Source organism: Bison bison, unplaced genomic scaffold (genome assembly GCF_000754665.1).
Source record: "Bison bison bison isolate TAMUID 2011002044 unplaced genomic scaffold, Bison_UMD1.0 scf7180017864270, whole genome shotgun sequence".
Taxonomy (NCBI): Eukaryota; Metazoa; Chordata; class Mammalia; order Artiodactyla; family Bovidae; genus Bison; species Bison bison.
The window spans coordinates 4,580,993-4,592,108 of NW_011494842.1; the positions used below are offsets into that span (position 1 = coordinate 4,580,993).

Sequence of the window (11,116 nt, forward strand, 5' to 3'; positions counted from 1 at the left end):
ACAATATACAGCCTTGACATACTCCTTTTCCTATTTGGAACCAGTCTGTTGTTCCATGTCCAGTTCTAACTGTTGCTTCCTGACCTGCATACAAATTTCTCAAGAGGCAGATCAGGTGGTCTGGTATTCCCATCTCTTTCAGAATTTTCCACAGTTTATTGTGATCCACACAGTCAAAGGCTTTGGCATAGTCAATAAAGCAGAAATACATGTTTTTCTGGAACTCTTTTGCTTTTTCTATGATCCAGCTGATGTTGGCAATCTGATCTCTGGTTCCTCTGCCTTTTCTAAAACCAGCTTGAACATCAGGAAGTTCACAGTTCACATATTGCTGAAGCCTGGCTTGGAGAATTTTGAGCATTACTTTACTAGCATGTGAGATGAGTGCAATTGTGAGAAAACCGTAATTCAAAAAGATGCACGCACCCCAATGTTCATTGCAGCACTGTTTACAATAGCAAGGATGTGGAAGCAACCTAAATGCCCATCGACAGAGGAATGGATACAGAAGATGTGGTACATGTGTATAATGGAATATTACTCAGCCATAAAAAGGAATGAAATGGTTCATTTGTAGAGATGCAGATGTACCCGGAGAGTGTCATACAGAGAGAAATAAGTCAGAAAGAGAAAAACAAATATCATACATTAGTGCATATGTATATATGGAATCTATACAAATGGTATAGATGATCTTATCTGCAAAGCAGAAATAGAGACACAGATATAGAGAACAAATGTATCGATATCAAAGGGGGAAGTAGGAGGCTACGAGGAATTAAGAGATCGGGATTGATCTACAGAAACTACTGATACTGTACATAAAATAGATAACAATGAGAACCTACTGTATACACAGGGAACTCTACTTAATGCTCTGCAGTGACCTGAACGGGAAGGAAGTCCAAAGGGAAAGGATACACGTATATGTAGGGCTGATTCATTTTGCTGTCCAGTAGAAACTAACCAACACTGTAAAGCAACTCCACTCCAATAAAAATTAATTAAAATTAAAATAATTGGGAAAAATAAAATAAACACTCTTACTTTTGAAATTTGGTCACCCTTCCAGGAGAGACAAAATTAAAGCTTAGAATTTTGATGCTGGCACACCTTCTAAGCATTGCCTCTGGTTTGAAATCACAGCCTCAGGACTTCCCTAGTGGTCTTGTGGTTAAGACTCCTTGCTTCTATTGCAGGGTGTGAGGATTTGACTTTTGGTCAGGAAACTATGATCCCACATGCTGTGTAGTGTGGGCAAAAATTTTTAAAAAGAAAAAAGAAATCACATTCTCTCGCAGAGGACAAACCCCAGACACAAATCCAGGGTTTGTGTAATTTGTACCCCATTGTGATTTCCTTTTGCCTAATGGCTCCTGTTTATTGAAGGCTTGTTGTATGCAAGTGCTTTTCCAAACTTTCCTCATTGCCAGTCCATATAACGGCCCTGGGAGGCGAGTCACATCCTGTTTTAGAGGTAAGGAAACCGAAGCTGATGTAGAATGATCACGTAAGAGCCTGGATTTGAACGCTCACCCCAGAGTCCCTGCATTGAACCACCACCATCACTATGGCACAAAGAAGCAGGGTCAAAACAATAATATTCATTTACCAACTTTCAGAAACAGCATAATATTTTTAATTACATGCTCAGAATATTTCTTGGCACACCATATAGCATGGCTTATACAACATTTATACATCAGAACCTCTCTCTCAATGAAGAATCTGGGTGTTTGACAACACTCACCACCTACTGAAAAGATTTTCCAACATTGAACATTGAGGAAGATTGACTTTTGACACGTCTTTTGGTTCGAGAAGACTGAAGGAACCCAGGCATTTCCCTCACATCCTCCTCTGGACTGCATTAAAAGGAGAGAAAAGGAATCTAAAAGAATAAACCCACAACTATAAGAGACCTATCATAGGAGGGGAATCAGCATGAAGCTGTGTGCCGTAAGTTCCTGGAAGATAGGAGACGGAGGTGCATTGCGCTGTGAAGCAGAGCTGCAGCTAGGAAGGGGCCCTGATAGATGCCTGTCCAAACCCTGGAGGCACCAGAGCCAAGGAAGGCAAATTTCACAGGGCAGGACTGTAGGTGGGCTGCAAAGAAGAGAATTCTTTGGCGGTCTCTAAGACCCATCCCACTTCTTCTTCCACTTGCCGTGCAAAGGAGAACGGGTGGGCAGAAAGTCACATGCTACACGCAGAGAACTCCCAGGCTGGATGGATGAATGAACGAATGAGAAGAAGCCAACGGAACGACAGACAGACAGGAATTCCCAGGTTGAAAGCTGAGGTCCACTGGAAAAGCAAACCAGAAATCAGAAAACATTTGATTTTTTCCATATTACCTTCACGTTTTCTAAAAGAGCTGCCCTTTCTCTAATAAGCTTATTAATTCAAGCTGACATTTTCTCATTCAGCTTCCCCATGATGACGTGACATCCCAGCAAAGTGGAACAGGTTCAGGAAAGCAATCCTGTGAGCTCTCTCCTCTGCTCTGAAAATGAACGTCATCAAGGTAGTATTCATGAGCATGAAGTGGTCTCTGAATGGCTACATCCTGACAGACACAAGGCCAATCTTGGAGAAAAAACTGTGGGGACATCTTCCCCAGAAGCTACCTGTGCAAGGAAACCCCCACTTAACTGAGAAGGAAAGTGACGAAAGGACGCTCCAGAAAATCTCAGGTTATAAATAAAAGAGAAATGCCGGCTGTTAAATCGCAGACACCCTCTCGCCATTTTAAAAAGCCATCTCCTTATTTTTATGATCAGGCAGCAAAACAAAGCCCTCGACTCTCTAACGTGCTTGCATCACTAATACCACAGTCTGCTTGCCATTCCCTGGGGGAAGCCATACCCCGGACAGCACGCGTGGCTAGTTAAGTCATTGTTAATTCCCACAACGAGAACCTAGGAACCACCTCACCGCAGTACAGGGTGTTACAAACATCGCTGTGAAATCACAGCTCGGTGAGAGCCCACCATCCATCTTTCTTCTACTCGTCAGCACACAGAGCTCCAGCAAAAGACCCATTCAAACAGCGCATCTCAGACTTACATTATCAGCAGACACTGCTTTAATTAGCAGTGATTTTCAAAGGACTGGTTTGGCTTCGAGAACTTCCTGTGAACCATAAAGTAGAAATCTGGATCCTTATCAGTTTCACTTTTCTCTTCCCCTCCCTGCCCTGGGTTCTAATAGACTCAGCCCTCATTTTTTTCCCTTTGAGAAAAAAGAAAAATGGAAATGGTGGCTAGGATTTTGCCATTCGTGTGCAATCCACTTTTTCCTCAACCTCAGTGATGCAAAAGGGACTAAAATTAGAGTTGCAAAGGGACCAAGTTATCTGTGTCAGGCACATTGCAAGGAGCAGCGAGAACTACAAGAGGGAATGAATACGCCCTAAACAAACCATCTCAGAAATAACATTTAAAACACAGAGCCCATATTTTGTAAATTGCTACTCCTGATGAAAACACAGAGCCCACTTTATGTACTGCTGTAAGAAAACAGAATGCCTTATTTTGATAATATTTCAGTGTTAATATTGAAGCAATTACATGCTTCTTTCTTCATCGATTCCATAATTTTCCCCCATGATCCAGTTCTCAAATCTTTGTCATTTCTCAGTGAAAACATTGAAAATATATGCAGTTCAATTTGTGAGCACTGAACTGTGAACTTTCTATACTGCAAGGAAGGTTTAATCTAATCATGACAACTTCTGTTTTACATTTGGTCAGTGATGACATAAAAACACAAATTATTTCAATGTTTGTATAAACAGACATTCTTTGCCATGGAAAAAATTTAATCAGCACACAGCCAAAGGGTATTTTGCTAGAGACTCAAAGTTTCAGAGAGAATAACAATCTTGGCAAATCCAACCCAGCCTTGTACAACCTAGCCTCTTAGCTAGGACACTAGCTAGTGTTAGTCACTCAGTTGTGTCCAGCTCTTTGTGACCCCATGGACTGTAGCCCACCAGGCTCCTCTGTCCATGGGATTCTCCAGGCAAGAACACTGGAGTGGATTTCCATGCCCTCCTCCAGGGAATCTTCCCAACCCAGAGACAGAACCCAGATCTCCTGCATTTCAGGCACATTCTTTACTGACTAAGCCACCAGGGAACCCCCAGGACACCAAAGGTTAAGTGACTTGTCAAAAGCCAGACAAATACAACCTTCCCTAGCCTCAGATACAGCATGTTTTTCACCACATAGGCACTTAGGAAGAAAGCCTCTTCTTTGGAATAAGAAGTCCTCATCACACACACACACACACACACACATCACACACACACACTCTGTTCTGATTTTCACAGATATGTTAGAATGGTCCCCAGAACACAGACACACACACACACACACACACGTAGGTTCTCCGTTCTGATTTTCATAGATATATTAGAATGGTCCCCAGAACACACACACACACGTAGGTTCTCTGTTCTGATTTTCATAGATATGTTAGAATGGTCCCCAGAACACCTGCATGCACTCACCTACCCTAACTCATCATTTTCCCAGCCTCACCTTATTCTGCCATGATGCCCATTAAGACTCAACTACAAAATTGGTGCAGCCATTATGGAGAACAGTATGGAGGCTCCTTAAAAAGCTAAAAACAGAGCTACCATATGATCCAGCAACACCACTCCTCGGCACATATCCAGACAAAACCATAGTTCAAAAGGATGCGTGCCCCTGCACCCAGTGTGCAAGGCAGCACTGTCTCCAACAGCCAAGACGGAGCAATTTACACATGTCCACTGACAGAGGAATGGACAGGAAAGACTTGTGTGTGTATATATGAATACACAAAGGAGTATTACTCAGCCAAAGAAGGGATGAAATAGTGCCATTTGCAGAGACATAGTCAGAAACAGAAAAACAAGTATCATATAACATCATTTATACGTGGGATCTAGAAAAACGGTACAAATGAACTTATTTGCAAAGCAGAAATAGAGTACAGATGTAGAGAACAAACTTAAGGTTCCCAAGGAGTGAAGGACGGGCGGGATGAACCCGGAGACGGAGACTGACATATACACACTACTCTACGTTACGCAGACAACTCGTGAGGACCTACGGCAGAGCAGGGAACTCTACTCGGTGCTCTGTGGTGACCTAACCAGGAAGGAACTATACAGAGGTCGATGCATGCATATACGCAACTGATTCACTTGACTGCACAGCAGAAACGAACACAACATTGTAAAGCAACTACACTCCAGTAAAAATTAGTTTTAAAAGAAGAGTCAGTTCCCACTGCTTTGACAGTTTCCCACTGATTCCCATGACAGTGACCCATCACCATTATGGCATCACGGCGTCTCATCTCCTCCCTCCCTTCTTTATATCATGCTACAGATTCTTCGGATAGCTTTAAAAATGTGTTACTGGCTCTATGAACAGGAGGCCAGAGAGAGGTTGCTGCTGCTACTGCTGCTAAGTCGCTTCAGTCGTGTCCGACTCTGCACGACCCCACAGACGGCAGCCCACCAGGCTCCTCCGTCCCTGGGATTCTCCAGGCAAGAATACTGGAGTGGGGTACCATTTCCTCCTCCAGTGCATGAAAGTGAAAAGTGAAAGTGAAGTCGCTCAGTTGTGCCCGACTCTTAGCGACCCCATGACTGCAGCCTACCAGGCCCCTCCGTCGGGTGGGACTATTTCTCATGAAAGAGAGCTCTAAGAGTAGTTACTTAGTTTTTTACCTTGACTTGCCAGTGGTCAGGACTCATGGTTACTCTGTGCAACTATACATCTTCACCTAGGGTGAAACCAGAATCTTCTTACTACTCACAATGCTTGAGGGCTGTTTGAGTTCTTTGGAGAGCACATCTTAATCAATCAACTCCCTAATACCTGGTATAGACTGATCAATCCTATGCCCCTCTACTGACTTCTCAGAGGAGGTCTACCCCTGTAAGATATGAGACCAACTGACTTGATCTCACTAAAAGTTCGGAAGTGACACTGAGCTCAGGAATTCAGAGAAGCTAGTTCTGAGTTTCCTCTGTTTGCCTTCCAGTCAAGGGAGGCTTACTGAGCTGCTTACCATAAAATTGTGTTCAGTACCACCCATCTGTTTTGTGAAAAATAATTATTTCCACAGAGTATGTTGAGTGTCAGCTTATTACAGAGCTTTGGCTCTCTCAAATAGTTAAATTCAAAATATACTGATGACAAATGGGCCATCTTGGGAGGTGTGTAGAATTCACAGCAGGCACCACAGACGTGCCAGAGAGGTCAGCGGCATTCTCAGAGACGCGCAGATGCCTGCCATTCTCCGTGACGGTGCCACCCGGAAAACCGAATGAGCCAGTAGCATGGAGGAGTTAAGGTTTGGGCACAGATTAACTCATATCCTCTACATCAGAGTAACCAGACACAGTGGGCATTCAGAACAACTTCTCAGTGAAGTCCAGAACATAGCAAGGGTCACTGGACCACTCTCACAAATAGCAAAGAAATGGAAGGAAGTTTTCAAGATAAATGACCAAATGTCAAAGAAAAGGAAATATTGTTTGTTTGTTCTCCACTTCCCTTCATCTTGGTCATCACCAGAATTAGTTTATTAAGGATCTAGGGCAATCAATTATGATATAAAGATACAGAGATTCAGCACCTTTCCTCCAGAGAATTACAAACTTAAATTTACCACTTATTGTATTATGTGATGCTACCTTGTCAGAAATAATGCATAGATCAGAAACAACACTCAAGCTGTACAGAAAATAATCTCTCAATAACACACCAAAAACATTGGCAGTAGTCTACACTTTTTTGTTCAGATATGTAAGCACCTACTAAGTGCCTGTTACCAGGGACCCTAGTTAGATACAATAAGAAAAATAAATAGGTATGCAGATGTTGGTTTGATGCCTTGGGAGCTTGCTGGGTGAAATTTGAAATTGGTTATCATACGGGGAGGGTTAGGAGAGACCAGAGAAGGGGCAGAGACTCCAGAAGGTGGGTGGAAGGTTTAATAAACAGGGATCTTACATACAAGGCTTTCTTGGGCATCAGCAAGAGAAGTCAATCTCCTGGATTGCCTGTCAGAATCTTAGAAGTTTACAGAGAGGTCCTACCTGGTCCAGTCAGACCATCCCACCCAGACAGTCTCAGCATCCCCTTCTTCTCAAGGCTGCATCCCTGAAACAGCTCCCACTGTGGGAACAGTAGACAGAATTCATATTCTAAGGACAGGGGACCAGGGAGGAGGCTTCCACTGCCTGGTCTTGCTCTTGGGTCAACCAGAGGTCATGTTCTCTCTGTGATCTCCTCCAGCAGTTGATATTATAATGAAACAAAATATGTTACTGCATAAAATGCTTCACGATTGTTCTCATTGTTAAGACATTCTGATGAGTAATTATATATAGTCTTGCTGTCCCGAGTCTATGTAAGAATGAAAAAATTTGGAATGTTTATGTTTTGCACCCTTAGAATATTTCTAAGCTACTGAAGCTTACCATTATTCCTTTATAATCTACTAAAAAACAATCAAAACATAATAATCTCCTCGATGGCCGAGGCTTTATCAAGCATGTTCCGTGGCAGCCCTTAGCACATGTCTTGTTCAAATGGGCATTCAGGAATACATACCGATCTGAAAGGATCTTTTTGTTTCTCAGGACAGACATGAAGTTGACTCTTTGAAAATGCTCCAAACAAAACTCAACAATGATATCGGGAATTATAGCCAAAATAGTAGTTTTGTGTTTTGTTTGCTAACAGATTTCTTCTTAGAAAAAGATTTTACTTTTATTATTGAATCTATAAATTGATAGTTGATTTAACCTTAAAGTACTACCCTTCACTGGATTACCACAGAATTTTTAAATGTATGTTTGGTATACTTATATTTTACCCATCATTTTTTCTTCCACATCATTTCTCTTTCATTGTATTCAAAAGAGTCAGGATTCTCTTTCCCTAAAATTGAGGAGAATGTTTTTGTGGATCCTAAGGAAATCTACATGTCATAGGATAAGTCTTTCACCCTCAAATTTAAAATAAGTAAAAAAAATTTTAATAATTAAAGGTAAAATTTTACTTAAAATACCAGTTTTAAGCTTCTTATATTATACACATCCTGTTTAACAAACTGTCAGATGATTAATTTCTTTCTCAATCTCAGATAGTTACTTTTACTCAAAAAAGCAATGTTTTTTGAGTAAAAAACACAGCAGTCAGTTCCACTGTGTTCATTTGTTTCTACCAAGCATCCGTATAAAATGAGTTGGCTGTTGTACCCTTCTCATTATGATGATTTTTGTGATATTTATTGAACATTTATTACTTGGGAAGATAGAATTGTCTCGAGATATACTGACTGATGTGATAGAAATTATTAGACTTATGTGTGAGATCTATTTGTTCTTATCACCTTTTAAGAGAAAGAAACCACCATTAAGTCAGAATGCTCTGAGACGCATGACTATTTTTACTCTGTTAATACTGTATTTTCTTTTTCATTAATAAATTTCAGTTAAAGATCAATGTAAGTGAAATTCTTTGTTGATGCATTTAATCATCTAAAATAAAAGGAGTTTGGAAAGTAGTCAAGATTTCTTGCTTTAATTTTACTTGTTATATTATTTACTTATTTTTGGAGTAGGAAATGGCAACCCACTCCAGTATTCTTGCCTGGAAAAACCCAAAGACAGAGGACCCTGGCAGGCTACAGTCCACACGGGCACAAAGAATCAGACACAACTGAGCAGCTGAGTACTAGCACCATTTACTTATTTATCTATTTATCTGCACAGGTAACTTTCCCAAGTACTGAACTTTATTTACTGTGTTCCTGCCCTCCCTGAGAACCGCCTATGCTCAGTACAGATCGGATATTCTGGCGTCTTCTGATCCACCCCAGATTTTCCTGCAAATCTCCTGGAAATTAATCAGGGGCCAGTCCTAGGCTTCCCCTCCAGACAAAAGTCCATGAATGTTATGACAATTACTCCCTCTAAAGAGAGGTTTTTGCTCACTTCTTGATTCAGAGCTGTGTTCCGGAGAGATTCGGGCACCTTTGACCTCCCGGGCAGTGAAACGTTTATACACCAAGAGTTCATTTTCACTTTTGTTCACTTGCCCCATGTCCACTATGTTTATTATTCCTCTAAAAGACTGCCAGTGAGCTCTGGATCCAATTTCACACTCGTTCATAGCAACTCTTACTGGTGTATTTATTAACCATCTATCTGGTTCCATCAAGGTTTTATAACTCCTAAGCCTTATAGTTCACATATCTGAGTGTTCCTTTTACTTTGAAATGCATTTCAGCTTTCTCATTTTATGTAAACAAAGCCTGGATATGTACTTGCTAAGTAAGTCAGGCCAAAAGCAGTTTGAAAATAACAGGTTCAGCCGAGGGACTTCACATACATTATAGTTGATGCTCGTAACAGCCTTCCGATTAAGTATCACTGCTCCCCATCAACAAGCGACTTAACTGAGACGCCAAAGGCTTAAACAAAATCCCATCACCCCACATTTAGAAGTGATGGAGTGAGGATTCTCATCAGATCTTCCTGATTCAAAACCCCTAGTTAGTTCTACAGTAATACATGACTTTTTAAAACAGTCCAAAAGCAAAGGGGTCTGGGGCCATGACATGTTTAAACAATCACCTGAAGAGAGGTCCACGGTCAATATTCAAAATGACCCAAATCCTTTAAGAAGAAGTTTTATATATTTTATCCAATATATTTCTTCAAGACCATGAAATTCTAACATACGTTAGGAGTTTTCAACGCAATATGGTTTTTTCTTCCACCTTTCAGGTTTTAATATCATTGCTAGTGCATATATCTCAATGTCAGACATCCAGAACAATACATTCTCATGAGTTCAAGAAGCCACAGTCTTATAGTCAATACAGTTTTAGTTTTTGCTACTTGTACAGCTATTAAAATAAGCCATGCCCTGTTCTAACATTAACTCTGAAGCCTCAGTAACTTTATAAACATAATCAATCTCCTAAACCTATCAGGTGAACCATGAACAATACATTCTAATCTAGATTACAGCACATTCTGTGTTTGAGCAGACAGAAGTGGCCACTGTGTTTACTGACACTAAATTTCTTAGCATCAAGGTAAAGCAACTTTTACAAATTTTACTGCCAAAAACTAAACTTTTTCAAAAGTAAATTTTATCCTTACATTTTATCAACTTTTTCCATAAAAAAAATTAAAATTGTCCATAATACTCAGATTTCCCTTGACACACATTCCTGGTATCTCTGAAATTGAGTTTTGAATATTCGCTAAACTTCATATGAGTAAAGAAAATAACCTCCCAGTATTGAGGTGACCACCACCAGGTCTCAAAATAAATGGATCCTGGTTGTTAAAACAGAGATAAACCATATCATTTAACTAAATCTAATTTACCCACATTCTAGTAACGACATCATATTAATAATTTTATCACATTGTTTTCAGTAAAACCCTTGGAACTCATTGATTTCAAGGTCATTGACCAGAAAAACAGGGAAACACAGGTGCCTGGTATAACGTTTTCACACTATAACAACTGACTTTTGCTCTGCTAGTTATATCATAAATCCGTGTTTGTGAAATATCAGCCTTACCGTCAGTTTCTCCTCTAAATTCTCATTTAATAAGCTTCCTTTTCCATGCTTTTCAAAGTCCATGTTGAAAGAGAATGAGAGAGAGAGAGAAAGAAAAGGCAAGATTCCGATTCTCTCTAGAAAATGATGTGATGTGCTTACATGTTAGATATTGCAGGACATTCCAAGTTGTGAGAGCCCAGGACACTATCAGAAAGCCCTGGCGATAATTTCTGGTTAGCTAGTGTTTCCATTTATAGATGTTCAAACCCCATAAACAGAGCCCTGAAGAGACGTCAGGCAGCTGGCCTTAGATAATGATAAATGTCACTAGATAAGAAAGCAACTCCTCAACAGGAGATTATCCCTACATGTTAGGTTCCCTGAGCCAAGAAAGATGTCTGTGACAAAGAGCCACTGTCAAAGAGTTCATTAATAGCCATTGCAGTCAAATAAAACGTACTATAGAATATGGGCCTAATAAACAAAATTTAAAAGGACGAATCCTGTCTTGGAT

General features: G+C 40.5%; 1 protein-coding gene across 12 annotated transcripts in view; it reads right to left on the reverse strand.

The window, feature by feature from the left end:
• MLIP (muscular LMNA-interacting protein) overlaps positions 1 to 11,116 on the reverse strand; it is a 301,030-nt gene that overhangs the window by 277,418 nt on the left and 12,496 nt on the right. For 5 of the 12 annotated variants that reach the window (XM_010848552.1, XM_010848556.1, XM_010848551.1 and 2 more), the window contains exon 1: positions 10,621 to 11,088. The exons of 1 other annotated variant lie outside the window; for it this stretch is intronic. In XM_010848552.1, coding sequence (XP_010846854.1) covers positions 10,621 to 10,683 — 63 coding nt within the window. In that variant the 5' untranslated portion in view covers positions 10,684 to 11,088. Of the gene's footprint in view, positions 1 to 5,731; positions 8,670 to 10,620; positions 11,091 to 11,116 lie in introns of those variants that run through there. 6 more of the 12 variants (XM_010848555.1, XM_010848554.1, XM_010848553.1 and 3 more) reach the window with 4 other exon arrangements.